The sequence below is a fragment of the Lepisosteus platostomus genome, chromosome 15 (genome assembly GCF_059453375.1).
Source record: "Lepisosteus platostomus isolate fLepPlt1 chromosome 15, fLepPlt1.hap1, whole genome shotgun sequence".
Taxonomy (NCBI): Eukaryota; Metazoa; Chordata; class Actinopteri; order Semionotiformes; family Lepisosteidae; genus Lepisosteus; species Lepisosteus platostomus.
In genome coordinates, this window is record NC_142625.1 from 8,425,683 (window position 1) to 8,444,928 (window position 19,246).

General features: G+C 38.0%; 1 protein-coding gene across 1 annotated transcript in view; it reads right to left on the reverse strand.

Annotated features, from left to right (window-relative positions):
* The window catches only part of LOC148647994 (von Willebrand factor A domain-containing protein 7-like), a 123,270-nt gene that overhangs the window by 84,129 nt on the left and 19,895 nt on the right, over nucleotides 1-19,246 (reverse strand). The window contains exons 3-4 of the mRNA XM_088607468.1: nucleotides 13,491-13,778; nucleotides 12,828-12,921 (exon numbers count right to left, since the gene is read on the reverse strand). Of these exons, the coding sequence (XP_088463594.1) occupies nucleotides 12,828-12,921; nucleotides 13,491-13,778 (382 nt within the window). The remainder of the gene's footprint in view (nucleotides 1-12,827; nucleotides 12,922-13,490; nucleotides 13,779-19,246) is intronic.

Sequence of the window (19,246 nt, forward strand, 5' to 3'; positions counted from 1 at the left end):
CAGTTTTCTAAAATGTATTTAAAAATAAAATGATTACAATTGGCACGACTGTAGCTTTTTTACGATACCTCCTAGAGTTATGAAAACACTTGGTGTGTGTACAAAGCACATGTGGCTGTTTTCGCAGCCTTCACTATGTCGTTTTTAAGCCATTTTCTTGACACTTCTGTTCATATCTTTGGAAGGGAAACACAGAAAGCCTTCAAATGCATTTTAAAGACCACGACAATTGTGAAAATGTAAACTCCACATAAAACTATCAGTGAGCTAATTCTCTTTTTTTAAACCTCCGGTTTTTCATCGATGCATAATTACACACTAACTGGAACCCGGGGGAACCGCTGTGTACACGTTACAACGCGAGAAATACTGCTCAATACGGCTTTGTGCGACAACCCGTATATCACCATAGGAAGCATAACAGCATAGCCTCCAATTACCCAGACCACAAAACAAAGGAATAAAGCTTTGTTTGATTTCTGAAACCCTTTCTTTATGTCCTGTTTTCATTCAGGTAAGGGTCAACTATATACACAATACTGCTGAGTGCAGGAAAATTCCTATTCTTTACTCAGCAGCATCTTAAAACCAGCACCTATGGTGTTCAAACCGATTTTATTTACACAGAAGACTGACACAGCTTCACGTTGTGAATCTGTTTTTCTAGGAAAACATGTGAGTGGGGGAGGTGGACTGCCCTTATTCTACTTTGAAAATACCTGTGAAACCGGTACCAGCGCCAAGCGAATGCATATTAATGTAGGATTTTCGGGCTCACGAGGATTTGCGCCCTACAGTACAACCTGCAGTTCCGCTGTGTACATACAGTACGAACATGTTGTGATATTTAGAAATATAAAAAATGTCAATATAATACTATTTGCTATTTTAGTTTTTCAAAGAAATTTTTATTTGTTAAAAGAAAACTGAGGGCAACAGCTGGGTTTGAACACTCGACCGCAGGGTTACAAGTCAGTCACAAGTCAGTCACTTAAGCTGTCACGCTACCATGGCTGTCATGTGACAAATTTCTTTCGATACATGATTCCATATTATATTCATTATTAATTAAAAGTATTAAAAGTATGCTTCTGTTTACTTCGATATCGAGCGTATTCGCAGAAAAGCTTAAAACTGTCACTTTTCTCACAAAGTACTGTATGCTGTATAAACGTACAGTAACATGGTCAGAAGGAGCAAGGAGCACGTAAAAACGTTTCCGAAATAACCACATGTGAGAGTTTGATGCTTAAAATGTTTAGGGAGAAATTAAATACTGATGTGTATTTTTGTTTTAAAATACCAAGACCAGCCATATACAGTACAGTTTACATACAATTGTTTATGTTCTTATATTAATATCTTTTATGAGCATGTGAAAGGCATAGTGAATTGGAGATTCTCAAGAATTACTTTGTATGATTGGAAACATATGCGTGATTGGATCAACGAAATGCTGTAGTGTTACTTTTTGTCAATGAAAAAATAAAGTATTTTCGTTTACAAAGACAGTTACAAAGAATGTGGACCACACATGGGATATGGTGTTGGATACCTTTGTTTATTAAATAAACAAAATTATAATAAAAAGTGTTATTTGTTCATTCAGCTTCCCTTTGTCTAAATATCTGAAAACATCCAGTGTGACAAATATGTAAAAATACAGGAAATCAGGCAGGGGGCAAATACTTTTTCACAGCACTGTGTCTTATTTCCTGGGGATATTTCTCAAAATCCTTTTTTTCTTAATGCCTACTGTACATTTCAATAATTCTCAAAAAAAAAAAGAAAAGACTCCTATTATCTGTTTCCTTTGGGGAAACATAGTGAAAAGCTTTTGAGGAAACGTGAAAACCTAACCTACAGTACTACAATCTAAATTGTAATTTAAACATAATGCTTACATTACATAGTGAATTCTTTAGACAATATATGATGACTGGTTGTCGTGCAGGAAATCTTAAAATGTTACATATTTGTAAGCACATTTAAAGTTCAGGTGGTGATACTACTATATAAAGTTTTCTATGACTCCTGAGAGTAAAATATAACATGACAAGCATGAGGGAGGAATAGAGACATAGTGGTTCTCACTGCTGCCTCACAGTGCTAGGGCCCCTGATTCCAGACCTGGAGTGCTATCTGCAAGGAGCTTGTTTGTTACCGTGTCCGTGTCGGTTTCCTCTGGGTGATCCTGTTAATTGATTTCTGGGGAAATCTGCCCTAGGTGTCAGTGTGTGTGTGTCTGACCTGTGATGGACTGGTGTCCTATCCTAGGCTGCACCCTGCCTTAGGCCCATTGTTTGCAGTGATAGGCTCCAGCTGCCACACAACTCTGAACAGGAAAAAGGATGGATGGATAACAGACATGAAGAAATCAATGTCTGGCTAATGAAGTGTGGCTCATAGAACTGATTACAGATGCAGCCATTCAAAATGCGCGGGCAATACCGCATTATTTTGCGGTACGCTGTACTCAGTCTACCGTGAGTTACCGGTGAATACCGCGAGATACCGTAAATTCTCCTATAATACAGCAAGCAAAATAATAGTATCCAGAATTTCCGCAAGGTGGAGCTAATAAAGCTCAACATCTCATGTTTTGAGCTGTCGCCATCAAAGTCTTTAACGAAGATATTACTAATAGTATTAATAATGAATGACCCTGGACAAGCTGTAAGTGTAAACTCAAAGTATTGCCCTGGTCAACATTCTTTTTTTCATTGACTGTCTTTGTAAAAGTAACACCACAGCATTTCGCAATCACGCATTTGTTTCCAATCATGCAAAGTACAGTGATTCACCATGCCTTTCACAGGCTCATAAAAGAGATTGATTTAGGAACATAAACATATTACCATATGCAAACTGTACTGTATACAGTATGTATATGTATATTTAATGTCTTAACTGTGCCCGTTTAAGTATTGAATATTCATATCTAATTTTACCACTGAAGGGAAATCTTAGTAGCTGAGCATAAAAAGAATAGGAGCATACTGCAACGCGTGTGAAGGCCATAAACGATATTAATTTTGGAACATAAACATACAGTATATGGCTGGTCTCGGTACTTTAAAGAAAACACACGAAACATGGTTTCATTCTGACCAGAATCGGTCTTGAGATATTTTTAACTTGATTTACAGTATTTGAGAGGTATGTCTTAACACCGATACTACAGTGCTTAAGTACTGCTCACGTATATGTTTCTAGGTTTATATTATGCATTTCATACAGTCAAATTACTTTTGAGCAACTAATAAGAAGCGCGAAACGGTATGTGTTTTAGTTTCGTTTTGTGCTGGGACCCGTGGATTGATTAGAGATATCAAGTACATACAAGTCATTTTTTAAATGTTGTAGTTCGTCTTGAAAAAATGTTACGAGTACATCATCTATCAACAATTACACAGGTTCTGTTTCCATATTGCGGATTTTGGTTACGTAATATTATTTTCTAGATTTCACGTTGTGAATATATGATTTGGGCAAACAGAGCCGCAAAGAAGTACATTATTGGTTGTTGGTTTTTTTTTGCAGTTTTATCTAGAACAAGCGATGCTTAAACCTTTGTCTGATTCTTGTGAAACTATCCACACGACAGTTACAGTACCTAGGAGTTGACTTCAGTGATGTCACCGATGGGATGTTTCTAAAAATCCATCCTCTGTAAAACGTCTTCTCTAGTTGTCCTGCATATGTATTTGCTAATGAAGCTGTGTGTTCTGAGCCTGGATCTCTACATTTCTGTATGAACCAGCGTTGAGGGCTAAAGACAGCTTGTGTTTAAATTGAGTGTAAGGCAATTTATGCTTCTAAAGTCATGGTCAGCATTTATTATTGTACTGTGCTGTAAACGTGTTCTGTGCCAAGTTATTTTATTTTATAGCGTTTTTATAGCGTTATCGAATCCGGTGGCGCTGTGTGTTAGTTTCCTGACTCCCATGTCACATGGTCTGTGATTGAAACCTGTAAAACCGGTTTAATTCGTCACAGCCAGCACTCCGGTTGTAAAGTAGAAGCAGGCGAGATTTCCAGCGAAAAACACCTCCCCCTTCTTCAGGTGTGAGGGTCTTCTGCTCAGAATGAAACGCTAAAATGTAATGTAGGCTCTGAATGGGTTCAGTTATGATTTGGGCTTGATTAAGGTCGCTGCCTTTCATCTAAAACCCTACTTGAATCCTTCTAAACTAAAAATCAGTGTTAGTGAGTTCTAAATAAAGAGGTATCCAGGTAACAGTGAAACGGGCGGACAGTCTGGGGAGATCGCCCGTTTTCCATGTAAATAGTTCCGCACCCCTTGGTGTTTCTCTCGCTCTCTCTCGGGTCACCTGATCATTAGCTCGAAAGATTTGAGTGCTTTGTGTATATTCTAATGGTAGTGGGGGCAGGGTGTGTGGGAACAGGTTTGGTTGAAATTGCATTGGAGATCTATGTTCTTCACACCTGAAACATTTTCTCTGAAAGCATTTTCTTCGCAGTTTAACCGATCTTGTTACAGCATGTTACAGTTTACTATTATTAACCATATTAATTTTAAGTGCTTAATGTAAAATCTTGTAAAAATATATTTTCATTGTTCAAATATGCATTAAGTGTGACTATCATATAATAAGTTAAATACAAAACTAAAGAAAAAATAGGGTTAAATATAATTCAAAATATTTTGCTAACAATGTTAACTGTTTATGAATAATAAAATGTATTAACTAAGGAGTAGGATGGCACAGTTGTTAGTATGTTTTTTGTTTTGTTTCTTTTTCATAAATACAACAGTAGTACCTGATGTCTCAGTGGCTTTCAAAATTAAATTATGCATGCAAACCTGTGAACTAGAAAGATAACTATGATATCCATCCATTTGTAATGGTGGCAAAGTGGTTAGCATTGCTATCTTGCAGCACTGGGGTCCTAGGTTCAATTCCTGCCATCCTGTGTGTGGGGGGTTTACATGTTCTCTCTGGGTTACATGGTTTTTCTCCATATGTGTGATATGACTCCCTCTTGCACTCCAAAACATACTGGTAAGTTAATTGGTTTATGGGAAAACTGGCCCTGGTGTGTGTGTGTTTGTGTCTGTCTGTCCTGTGATGGACTGGCGCTATGTCCAGGGTGTATTCCGCCTTGTGTCCGTTGCTTACTGGGATAGGCTCCAAATCCTCTGTACTGGATAAAGAGATTAGAAATGGAAGTAAAGGCACTGTGTGGATGTAACTATACACAGTGTTAGAAACCCACTATGAAATGGCAGCATCTCACTGAGAATAAAACATTTTATAGTGCTGGCTTAAGGAAACAGCCTTTCCACCTCTCTTGCACATCAGTATCCATACCTAGTTATTTAAACAAATTACCTCTAATTATAAACATCTTAATATGCTGGCTCTGTGGATCCGCATCAGCTATGTTTGCCCATTCCTTCAATTCATGTGCATCCAACACATACAGTGCCTTGCGAAAGTATTCGGCCCCCTTGAACTTTTCAACCTTTTGCCACATTTCAGGCTTCAAACATAAAGATATAAATTTTTTTATTTTATGTGAAGAATCACCAACAAGTGTGACACAATTGTGAAGTGGAACGAAATCTATTGGATTTTTGAAACTTTTTTAACTAATAAAAAAATGAAAAGTGGGGCGTGCAAAATTATTCGGCCCCCTTGCGTTAATACTTTGTAGAGCCACCTTTTGTTGCGATTACAGCTGCAAGTCGCTTGGGGTATGTCTCTATCAGTTTTGCACATCGAGAGACTGAAATTCTTGCCCATTCTTCCTTGCAAAACAGCTCGAGCTCAGTGAGGTTGGATGGAGAGCGTTTGTGAACAGCAGTTTTCAGCTCTTTCCACAGATTCTCGATTGGATTCAGGTCTGGACTTTGACTTGGCCATTCAAACACCTGGATACGTTTATTTGTGAACCATTCCTTTGTAGATTTTGCTGTATGTTTGGGATCATTGTCTTGTTGGAAGATAAATCTCCGTCCCAGTTTCAGGTCTTTTGCAGACTCCAACAGGTTTTCATCCAGAATGGTCCTGTATTTGGCTGCATCCATCTTCCCCTCAATTTTAACCATCTTCCCTGTCCCTGCTGAAGAAAAGCAGGCCCAAACCATGATGCTGCCACCACCATGTTTGACAGTGGGGATGGTGTGTTGAGGGTGATGAGCTGTGTTGCTTTTACGCCAAACATATCGTTTTGCATTGTGGCCAAAAAGTTCGATTTTGGTTTCATCTGATCAGAGCACCTTCTTCCACATGTTTGGGGTGTCTCCCAGGTGGCTTGTGGCAAACTTTAGACGAGACTTTTTATGGATATCTTTGAGAAATGGCTTTCTTCTTGCCACTCTTCCATAAAGGCCAGATTTGTGCAGTGTAAGACTGATTGTTGTCCTATGGACAGACTCTCCCACCTCAGCTGTAGTTCTCTGCAGTTCATCCAGAGTGATCATGGGCCTCTTGGCTGCATCTCTGATCAGTCTTCTCCTTGTCTGAGCTGAAAGTTTAGAGGGACGGCCAGGTCTTGGTAGATTTGCAGTGGTCTGATACTCCTTCCATTTCAAGATGATCGCTTGCACAGTGCTCCTTGGGATGTTTGAAGCTTGGGAAATCTTTTTGTATCCAAATCCGGCTTTAAACTTCTCCACAACAGTATTACGGACCTGCCTGGTGTGTTCCTTGGTCTTCATGATGCTCTCTGAGCTTTCAACAGAACCTTGAGACTATCACAGAGCAGGTGCATTTATACAGAGACTTGATTATACACAGGTGGATTCTATTTATCACCATCAGTCATTTAGGACAACATTGGATCATTCAGAGATCCTCGCTGAACTTCTGGAGTGAGTTTGCTGCACTGAAAGTAAAGGGGCCGAATAATTTTGCACGCCCCACTTTTCATTTTTTTATTAGTTAAAAAAGTTTCAAAAATCCAATAGATTTCGTTCCACTTCACAATTGTGTCCCAATTGTTGGTGATTCTTCACATAAAATAAAAAATTTATATCTTTATGTTTGAAGCCTGAAATGTGGCAAAAGGTTGAAAAGTTCAAGGGGGCCGAATACTTTCGCAAGGCACTGTAGTTCAATGCCAACAACTACACATAATCTAAAATACAATCCTTATTTCAGTATCTATGTAAACATATAGTCTGTTAACTTCATCATCTTCATCAAAAGTATGCCTAACCCCATTAGGAAGTGTTCTTGTTATAAGTGTATTCCTCAGCTTTCCGCAAATTATCCTCTTCTTGCCAACATCTCTAGTCTTTTATCCTGCAATAACTCAGCCAACACTTAAATCTCCAAAAGCTGCTTGTGTTAATTTCTTTAAATCACAAATATAATGTGTAAATACTGGCCATGTAATACTCTGCATTGTGGAATAATAGTTTATTTTAAAGGGAACTAGAGAAACTAAGAACTAGAGAAATCAAGAAAGGCTTTTTTTCTAGAATTAATAAGTGCACATCCTGTTCACTGGGGAAATCCACACTGAGCAATCTTCAATATGTTCAGAATATGACAGCAAGAATCCTATCAGGGATGCATTACACCTGTTTTCAAGTCCTTGCACTGGTTACCTATCAGATTTTGAGTCAACTTCAAAATCCTTATCCTCCTTATATACTGTCCTACAACTGTTATTATTGATCTCCGAATTATTGTACTTGACAAGACTTCATTCAGCCTTTCCTGACCGTCTATGAAAGGCAGAGAGAGTGCTGTTTCTGGTGCGATCTTTTGCAGCTGACATTTCACTGTTTTAAACGAACAAGAAATTAGATTGCTCATAAATCACTTATTCTATATAAACACAGCGTAATTGCCCTCCGAAAATCCTCTATTTCTTGTTCGTTTTAGAGACCTTGATTGAAACTGATTTTAGATGTCAGAAAGGATTTATTTTCTCTGTATTTCCTACATTGCTTTGTTGAGATTTTAACTTTATATCTAACTTTATATCTAGGCGCAGATTTCAACTATAAATCGTACAGTAATTAATAGCAGTAAATAATGATGTTAATACATAAAAAAGTCATGCCTTGGAGTATAGACCCCCAAAGGAATGCCATAGACTCAAACTGCAAAATAAACACATACAGAAAGAAAGTATTTGTATTGTAATTGCAAATCCTGGTACTGTATGAGTGATTGGTATGACTTTCCTCATTACAAATCTCTTATTAGAATTTAAATTTCTCTGTAACTCCAGGTCAGAACAGAGAAAAGGTAACTGCCTTAAGGAGTTTACAATTATGAAAAATAGAAGGATAAGAATGATACGTATGTCTTCTGTCATTTTCTAAGTCATGTTACTGAGCACCAAATCTTATTGAGAATATGAATCCATTTAAGGTTTATACCATTAAAGTTACGGTTTATTCCATAAAAATGTTTGTACCAGACTTTTTTGAGGCCTGTTTAATTGTGTCTGAAGTCTGATGTTTAATAATAAATTTTATTGTTAAAAAGATCCATGAAAATGTCACTACTAAAGTTAGCTGGTACTGTTGGTATTGTAAGTGGCAAGTAAAGCTCATATTTTAGATTTTGTGTAGTTGCTAGCGTTGAACTGTGTGTTGGATGCACATGAATTGAAGGAATGGGCAAACATAGCTGATGCGGATCCACAGAGCCAGCATATTAAGATGTTTATAATTAGAGGCAATTTGTTTAAATAACTAGGTATGGATACTGATGTGCAAGAGAGGTGGAAAGGCTGTTTCCTTAAGCCAGCACTATAAAATGTTTTATTCTCAGTGAGATGCTGCCATTTCATAGTGGGTTTCTAACACTGTGTATAGTTCCATCCACACAGTGCCTTTACTTCCATCCATTTCTAATCTCTTTATCCAGTACAGAGGATTTGGAGCCTATCCCAGTAAGCGACGGACACAAGACAGAATACACCCTGGACATAGCGCCAGTCCATCACAGGACAGACAGACACAAACACACACACACCAGGGCCAGTTTAAATCTAACCTCAGAACCTTTCTTTTCAGAAGACTTAGTGTCTGTATCTGCTTCATTTTCTAATATTGGTAGCACCTCTAACTGCTTGTCTTTCTTATATGCATTTACTTTGTAATCTGTGGTCCTTTTATCTGTTTTTACATCTACTGTATTGCTTTGAGATGCCACCTTTAATGGTGATATATCAAATAAAGTTTTTTATTATTGTTATAGTGAAACATGATCAGATTTTCCCTGGTTCAGAAAAAAAGATCTAAAGTATACTAGTTTGTCACTCTTCTCATTCCCTTTGCTAAATGACTTTTCATACTAATCTGATCAATCTAACTGCCAGTTTTCTGTGCTTTCTCTATCCTGCTAGATTTGCAATTATTCTGAAAATGTTCTTCTTGAAATAACTCATTTCTAAATACCTTTTTCACTGTTAACATCTTGCAGCAACTCTGCAACAAAATATACACTCTGACAGTTCATCCTGCTACCAACATTAAATAAAACAAATCTTAAGATTTCTATATTTATGTCTTTATTTAGTGGTTTCATAAGTGACAAAGGCTAAACTTTCTTGGAAAAATGTCTTTTATGTGTTGCGGAAAAAACTGACTTGCTTTAACAAAATATGTTTACAAATCCTTTCACCTGGCATTTTCGTAGTTTAGTAGAAATTATGGAACGCTCTGTTAAAAGCAAGGGAGTTTTTATGTCCGTTGCAGTTCTTTTGCAACATGAATATAATGATATCGTTATTAATTTCTTGAGATACGCGATTCCATATTATATTCTCTTTTAATCAAATTCTAAAAGTATGGTTGTTGACTCCGGTATCGTGTTAGTTAAAGACTTCGATGCTTAAAATGTTTAGGGAGAAATGGAATACTGGTGTGTATGTTTTCTTTAAAGTACCGAGACCAGCCATATACTGTATGTTTAAGTTCCAAAATTAATATCGTTTATGGACTTCACACGCGTTGCAGTATGCTCCTATTCTTTTTATGCTCAGGCACTAAGTAAAAGGAGATGCTTCATATTGCTTAACTAATTTTAAAAACTAAGTTAGAAATGCAGACGCTCCCTCGGTGTGCTGCTCTGGTGCGCCGGCTCTTACACAGTGCCTGTCTGCTGTAAGCGTTACAATATACATACCCAACACTGCTTGTACCCATCTGTCATGCAAATAAAACACCTTGAATTGAATTGAATTGAGGGGAGAGTGGGGGAATACTAAAGCCAATACTGGCGACGTGCTAATGCGTTGGTTTAACAGTCCAGGTGTGGCAGGCTTCCAATGTGAACTCGACTTGATTGGAGGACAATGAACGTATTTTAGCCCTAAATGAATTAATAGCAAACATGGTTTACATAAAATACATTTTTCCAAGAAAGTTTATAATAATACGATCTATAGTTGAAATCTGAGCCTACTTTAAAAATAAAGGAAAAGCATTTTCAGAGAGCAATCACGCTGTGTTTATGTAGAAAAAGCGATTAGGTTTATGAGCAATCTAATTACCTATTCGCCTAAAACGCTATATAAAATAAAGTTTATTTAGAGATGAATGATCAGTGTCGCAGTTTAAATAATGGGAGTCAGGAAACTAACACACAGCGCCACCGGATTTAATAACGCAATAAAAACGCTATAAAATAATGTGACTAGGCACAGAAAAAGTTTACAGCACAGTACAATAATAAATGCTGACCATGACTTTAGAAGCATAAATTACCTTACACTCAATTTAAACACAAGCTGTCTTTCTGTATGAACCTCTAAGCTGGTTCATACAGAAAATGTAGAAATGTATTAGCCTGATTATGATTAAAAAACACATATAATTAAACACGCATTTGCGATTTAAATCAGAACACGATTTAAATCAATATAAATGTTTATATTGTAACGCATACTATCCAGCCTCCATTTCTCTATAAAAATTTACTCTGTTGCACACACACACACACAATAGAAGCAGAAACCGCTGTCAGAAGGGAAGAAGGTGACTATTCATTGTTATCAAAAATGACTTAGAATCGATCATGTTGCGATATTTTGAAATATAAAAGTCAATTGATTGTCCATAATATCGCTATTCTATTTTTTCGAAGAAATGTTTGTTAAAAGAAAAGTCCAGCACCAGCTGGATTCAAACACACGACCTGTGCGTTGTTAGTCACACACCTAGACCAGTAGGCTACAAGACAGCTTGCACAAACAGGCAGGCGAAACAGTCTTACACAGCCCTGTCGCAGCACACGAATCTAATCATACCGTTATTAAATGCTTTAGATACGCGATTCCATATTATATTCCCTTTTAATCAAATTCTAAAAGTATGCTTTTTGACTCCGGTATCACGTTAGTTAAAGACTTCGAAGCTTAAAATGTTTAGGGAGAAATGGAATACTGGTGTATATTTTTTTCTTTAAAGTACCAAGACCAGCTATATACTGTATGTTTATGTTCCAAAATTAATATCGTTTATGACCTTCAGATGCGTTATGCTCCTCTTCTTTTTATGCTCAGCTACTAAAATTTCCCTTTAGTGGTAAAATTCCATATAAATATTCAAAACTAAGCAGATTGAAATGTGCACAGTAAAGACATTAAATGATTAAATCTTTTCACTACCAACCAATGCACCACGAGTGCCCCTGTCGGTCATTTTGGCCAGCCAATCACTTACCGCGGTGCCCTGCGGGTTGGTTACTGTACCGCGGGTTTTTACCGCTCATTTTGAATGGCTGCATCTGTATATTCAGCATATTTTAACAGGAGGTGCATACTACACTCTGTACACATAATCCTTTGCAGAGAACAAATTGTAATTTGCATCAACAATCTCTCCAAGCATCATAAAACAAAACTGAAAGGATTTGACAGTATTATCAAGTCCAAGTGTCAGACAGAAAAGGTTTAAAAAAATAAATCAAACACTAACCAAACAGGAAAAGTGAGATTAGGAGCCAACCTGATGAAGCAAATTTGCAATCAAGTGCTCTTTACAGGAAAGATCTGAAAGTAGCATTTATTTGAATTACAAAGAATCTGAAAGCCTGCTACTGCTCCTTGCTATTGTTTCTTTATCACAATAAATTGTATACAAGTACAAAACAGATTAAGGATTTATTCTAAATAATTTTTACATGAAACCTTACCACAGTTGCATTGCTCAATCTTTGAACTTTGAAAAAGCAATCAAATAGCAATAAACAATTCTATCTGATGGACAGGCAAGTACTTTATAATATGTTTTGAGATATCTGAGTTGGAAAAAGATGTTCACGGTGAAACTGGACTATCTTCTTAAAATTAAGAAATTTTGTTTGTTTTCATTATGTGATAATATTAATGTTTGAATACACTGTATGTATATTATCCAGGCTCTTAAAAAGTTAATTGTTCTATTCAAACACTTAATCATAAAAAACGTCCCCAAGAGGGGGGACGCAAGGCGATGGACAAGATAGTTTCTTAAACTTCCTACATTCCTACAGTCATTATATCTGAATGAAAGCTGCCTCCTAGGCTCGTGAAGAGAACCAAGAGCAGGTGAGGCAAGCAGGCTAGCTGGCATGGCAAACAAGTAAACAGAAAAATGCAATCCAACGATGTACAATAGTTGAAAAATAAAGCAAACAGGATCAGAGCCAACAAATCAATGCTTTAAAGCGCAATGGGCACAAAGGCATAGTCAAAGCAATGAACAGGACCTCCTGCCTTTATTAGCCTGTATTTAAAGCAACCAACTGATTTACATATCTTGTCAAGATTCTTTTCTGGAAACTGGGAGGTTCTGCATTGTGCTGCAGGAGCAGAAGTGAAGACTAGTGAAAGAACCAGCAGTAGCTTACCTGCAACATTTTTTATCAAGATACTTGGTTGGATCAAGTTTGAAAAAGGAGTCTTGTATCCCAGCTCAATCCAATTACTGTGGGTGTAGAAATCCTAGGAAATACAAGCACACGTGTTGGGAAGAAAATTATAACAAAGAAACATGTCAATACTCACGGAGCAACTATTGTTTATTCTACTGGAGATGATTTATTAATAGCAACCTGACAAACACCCGAGCAGAATCTTTGCTTTATATACTTATGTCTATGTGTTTCTTTTATCTTTCTTGTTTTCTGGTTTTCTGTGGAATCCCATCTTTATACAGTTCTCTCTCTTCTCTCTCTGTGTGATTTTTTATACATTTTGAAATACCATTTTTTTATACATTTTGAAATACCATTTAATTAATTCCAATAGACTTATTTGTTGCATATCTCTTGTGCATCAGAAAGAAAATGCATCAGTATAGGCATTTGGCAAAGACATGCATTTCTCCATCCATTTCCCTCACCTGTCAAAAAGATCACAAGCTTTTCAGATTATGTTTTTAGCTTCAGTCTTTCATCTCTTTCCAGTACTCTTTCTGTATTTGTTTTATCAACAATACATACCTAGTAGGCACATAGAAGAGCGGTGCAGAAGAAGAGAGACTCAACCCAAAGATGAAAAGTTTTACTCACCTGCAGAGTATGGAAAATTTGCCCCAGAATCTTTCTTGCTGTATAGAAGTTCTGCTGCCTAATGTTGGCTTTCACACAGGCTAGCCCAGCAGTAATGAGATTTTTTCCCTTCAGAAAGGACTCATTGTCAAAATGATACTCTTCGTTTGACATGTGCTCCAGATCCACCCGGGCATTGCTTAAAACAATCGATTGGATAGCTTCCTCAAATGTTTCTGAAGACACCTTCTCATTTATCAAGTTATAGTGTGCCTGGATCACTTGCTTCGGGGTGATATTGTCATCAATCTGCATTTGTAAAAAATATAGAAAAACATATGTATATAATTATTATACATATATACAGTACATATAAATGCTGATTGATGCACATACATATGTACACAATAATATATTCATGATACAGTACGTGTATGTGATGGTACTATGATGGTATAATAATTCTGTACTAAATTTTATTGGTCCAGTATCTAAGTCTCAGGTAATTCCCTTACCTCTGTATATCTTTATTAGCCCCCTATTTTTTAGCATCTGCAAATTTAACAACTGTGTTAAATTTATCAATCAACATTGTTAATATACAGAGTCCATAAAAGGTATTGGGACAATCAAAAAATGCCAGTCAAGAAACATATTTATTTGCAATAATCAGATTAACATAAATGACACATATGGTAAAATGATGCAAAACCTTGATCATCTATCCATCCATTTTCTAACAGCATCTTCTAATTCAGCTGGAGCGTCGATCATATCTTGGCAAGCATTGGGTGTAAGCAGAGTACAACCTGGATGGGATGACAGTCCATCACAGGTCACACACACAGACACACACTCATGTCAGAAGTCAATTAACCTACCATGATGTTTTGGACTGTGGGAGGACACCCATGAAAAGATACGGAGAACATACAAACTTTACACAGCACACCAGGGCCAGAATTGAACCCAGTATCCCTCTGCAGCAAGGCAGTAATGCCAACCACTATACCACAATGTCTATTTACATTATAGCATATAGATAGATAACACTTTCTTTATAAAATAAAATAAATAAATAAAAATAAATACATAGGTGGTGCAAAATATGATCATAGTCATTGTAAAAACAATAAAATATGTACAAAATGTGCATAGGTATATACAGATTGAGTGTCCAAAAAGTACAATGGAGCAACATGCTGTCCATAGACGAGCAAATGAAAGGCTAACAGTCCTAGCCTAGGGCAGTGTTATACATGCGGAAATGTTCCCTTGAACACCGTAGCTGGAGCAGTCTGTTGCTAAAACTGCTCCGCTGCCCAATAACAGTCCCATTAAGCAGATGAGAGGCATTGTTCTTGATGGCTGTGAGCTTGGGCAGCATTCTCCTCTCAGCCACCACCTCCAGGGGGTCAAGGCTCAGCCCCAACACAGAGCCAGTCTTCTTGATAAGTTTATTGAGTCTATTTGCATCTCGTCAGGATGCTGCTGCCCTAGCACACAACAGTGTAGAAGATGGCCACTGCCACCACTGATCCATAAAAAACGTGTAGCAGTGTTCCACACACACCAAAGGACCTGAACCTCCTAAGAAAATAGAGTTGGCTCTGACCTTTCTTGTACAGGGCGTCACTGTTACCAGACCACTCCATCTTATCATCCAGGTGTACCCCGAAGTACTTGTAGGACTGCACCCCCTCTATGTCCTCACCCTGGATGGACACAGGGTTCAGCGGAGACTTATTCCTTCGAAAGTCCAGGACCATTTCTTTGGTCTTGCTGGTGTTGTTTAGCTGGAGATGGTTAAGATGAAACCACTCCACAAAGTTGGTAATCAAGCTCCTATATTCCTCCTCCCTCCCCTCTCTTATACACCCCACAATTACAGAGTCATCTGAAAACTTCTGCAGATGACATGAGTTGTACCTGAAGTCAGAGGTGTAAGAGGTAAACAGGAATGGAACTCCAGGGGGTCCAGTGCTGTACTCACCAGGGTTCTGAGGTGTGTAAGAGGACCCGGGGAAGGGTCATTTATAACCAGTATTTCCGGAACGAAACACTGAAAATACTCTATATAGACTTGGGCAAGATGGCCACCCAGGATAACCACCTGACCCGCTATTGGAAAAGGCCTATGCAGCGAAACAATGAGACACAGCTGAACTACATCAGGAAACAGGATATAAATGCCCCAGAAGCGATGAGCCAGCACGGAAGCCGATAAGGTGAAAGCATTTTGGAGGAAGGAGAGGTTTAGGATTGTGCTGGAAGGAATTAAAGAATAATGGACTATTGGATACGGCATATGACAAAGATTTACAGATTACGACTTGGATACGGTACGGATTAGTGTGGACATACGGGCTCGGAAATTTGGATCATTTAAGGGTACTGGCAACAGATCATGGAACGGATTTGGGAAACATACGGATGAAGAACAAAGAAGATCAGTGTGGTGTGAGTTACTTCTCTTTTACACCTGTTTTCCCCCCGGCGACACCACAGGTGGTCCAGTACAAGCCTTTCCAGAGTTTTCATTAGGTATGATGTCAGTGCCACTGGTCTGTAGTCATTCATATTAGAACAATAACATGCTTTGTGTGTAACCCAGTGAATTCAAGTGACTGTAAATCAATCACATTAACTACTGTGCATGAAGCTTGCAGCTCATTGAGCTCATCCAACTCTTTGTGAAAAAAATTGATACTTTGTCAAGCCATTACTGCAGACACTTGGATTTCTTGCCTATTCTTGGGATATTCTGACTTATTTTTTATGTTAAATGATGCCCAGTTGAACCTTAATGTGGAAATTAATATAAGACTTTCCACTTTGTGCCGACTGCCTACTTCGTACCACTATTACAGAGAATACTTTAATCTTCAAAAGAAGACAAAAAAAGTTTTTGTAAACTTCTGAATTCTTGTGCTGCTGCACATCATGAAACAAAGTAACTTCACAACAAAAACAGAAGAGTGAGTTCTAGAAATTCCCATGCATGCCCAGGACATAAAATTGTCATCAAATTATTCTGAACCCATGTGTCCTGAGATTCTGAAACACCAAGAGCAGGTATAAAACAGGTTCTACAGGTCCTGTAATCTAGTGATAATCATCAAACCAACCCTTATATGACCATGTAGCGGCAAGGCTTATTAAAGTACAGTTATTAAGTTTGCTGCTCCCTAGCCAATCCCTCTCTCCTTCATCTCAGTGGTGCTGGATACAGAGAGGCCATTCCATTTGGTTCACATCTAAGGTGTTTTTCTAGCTGATAGAGTGTCCTGATAAGGTACAACTCCCAATGCTGAGATTCTCCAGCAACCCTAATAGATGGTCATCTCTGGCACCTTACTGTCTGGGAGAGTCTCATCCCAAGTTGTTTACAACTCTAAGGTCAAAGTGCATTGTTACTCATCATCAGTCAATCAGGAACTGGTAAGGCAGATTAACCCCACGCGGGTCTTGAATGTCCGTGAAACTTTCAACCAATGAACGACCGTAGTTCCTCCAGGTAAAACAGGCAGCACAGGGCTTCCTCAGAGCGCCTCCTGGACATTCTCAGACTCAGCTCCTCCTGGACATCCTCAGACTCAGCTCAGACAATCACGTAACGGCCAGTGTGTCCGAGTGCCAGGATTTTCCTTTGTTCTAAGAGTTGAGAACGGAGGTTGCCAGTGCGTAACCAAAGGATCCGCCCGAGGTTAGCCCAGCAGCAAACCTTGTGAACCCACCACGAAAGCTCATCAACAAGTGAACTATGGTCGGAACTGTGGACTGTTGAATCAGTATTCAGGACTAGCGCTACATCAGGAATGAACCGGTCTTCTTCCTGTCTAAAGAGTGTGACCTGCTTGGACCCGTAGTTACTTTTCTCCTATGCACAAACTCGCTAGTAAAGCCAGAAGTAACTAGCCGGTCTTCAGAGAGCATCAGCAGCACGTCGCAGCAGAAATCTCTCCCTCTCTCTCCCACACCGTCAGCTGCCAGATCTGTCAACAGGAGATCGGAATCCACCAGATTGGATGAGTATTCAACCTTCTGCATTACAGCTCGAGAATTCAATTGTTACCTCAACCTGAGTTGATATCAATTTAATTCCTATGAATGATGTACTTGCTTTTGAGTATCTAGTGTAGAAGTTGAAACCAAGTTCATTTACAAAATGGTATAAATGAATGGTATACTGAATGTATGTCCCTCTTGGTTTGTAACTCTTCGTGATTTAATATATACCTTTTGTATTCTGGTAACCCTCACGATAAGATCTGTTATGTTTATATGCACGTTATGTATTAATAAATGCATTCTCGTGTATTAGTATCCGTGTATGTGCGTTGAGTTATCCCACAAGGTTGATTCTAATAGCCATCAAAAAATCATTTTGTGACTTAGTGCTACAATTAATAATTGTCCCAGTAAATGCACAAACAACTACATTTATTGGTGCCTTGTGAGAGGATGCTTACAACCATATCCTCTGAAAACATGACCAGATTATTGTGGTAATTAACACAATGCTTAACACCCCGAATTCAAGATAGTGGTGAGGTTGATCTGTGTGAATTCAAATCAGGACTGCTTAGGTTTATTAAATTAGGTAAGTTTATTTGAAATAAAATTAATACAAGCAAAGGCTTATGGAAAGAGGTGTGGAATTAAGAGACCTTGGTATGTTCCTATTACTGATATTCTGAATTGCTTCCCTGGTCCAGTTGCCTTTGTATACTGGCTTTCTTGGGTCATGATGTCCAGTCTTCTTGAGCTTAACATCCAGAGACCTCATGGGCCTAACTTCCTGGGCCTAACTTCCCAGGTGTGGTTCGTGGCTTGCCCTGTGTATTAACCTCTGACAAAGATATTCCAATGTCTTGCCTGCCAGGGCTCTGGTTGGCTAATTCAGATCTGCATCTTGCATATCTCTTCTTCAGGAATTTGTATTGCTTCTATCTGAGGAGACATTATAAAATGTCCAATATTTGGGAAAGCTCAACTTCTTCTGAGTGATACTTACAAGTTTGATAATTACAATTCTGCCTATTCTTTTGATACAAATAAACATGGTTCACTTCATCCTGGAATAATTATGATGCCTAATATTGTATTTTAATTTGAAATATATGATGTGGCAATTCAGCCAGTACTTCATACAGTCTTTTATCAATATGGAACGAAGGATGCTATTTAATCAGGTCAAAATACTGATTTGCTACACAATTAAATGGAAGGGGTTGTGTCCCATTTTGCAACTAAGAGGGGTGACTTGATTTTCCTAACTGGGACCCTCAACTGATGTGGATGGATCAGAATAATGTGTTTTCTGATTCTGAATCCTTCTAATAATGCTTGTTGCAATCAGAATTCTGACTTTTTCCTCTGTTTAATTATAAAGTGTAATTTAAGACCAAACAAGTGATATCTACGGGTATTTGCTCAGACATCCCTTGTTTCTTGAGGTTTAATGCAGTTGGTAATGTCTCTTTTTGGTATAACCATGTGATTTCTTTATTTCATATCAATAGAATGGCAAAACATGGTGTTTGTGTTACATAAGATAGATATATATATGGATGTTTTTAAGGTATGTTGGCCAAATGGTTTTATGGCCATGTCTGTGCAACTCTTATCTCTCCTTGAGAGAGTGGTTCACGGTTGTTATAGCCTTTTTAGAGCCACGAGTAATAACAAATCTCAGATTTTTCAGAGATGCAGGCATGAGGACTTATTTGTTAGCACGAACTGAGTAAAAACACACCCTAACATTAAATACTATG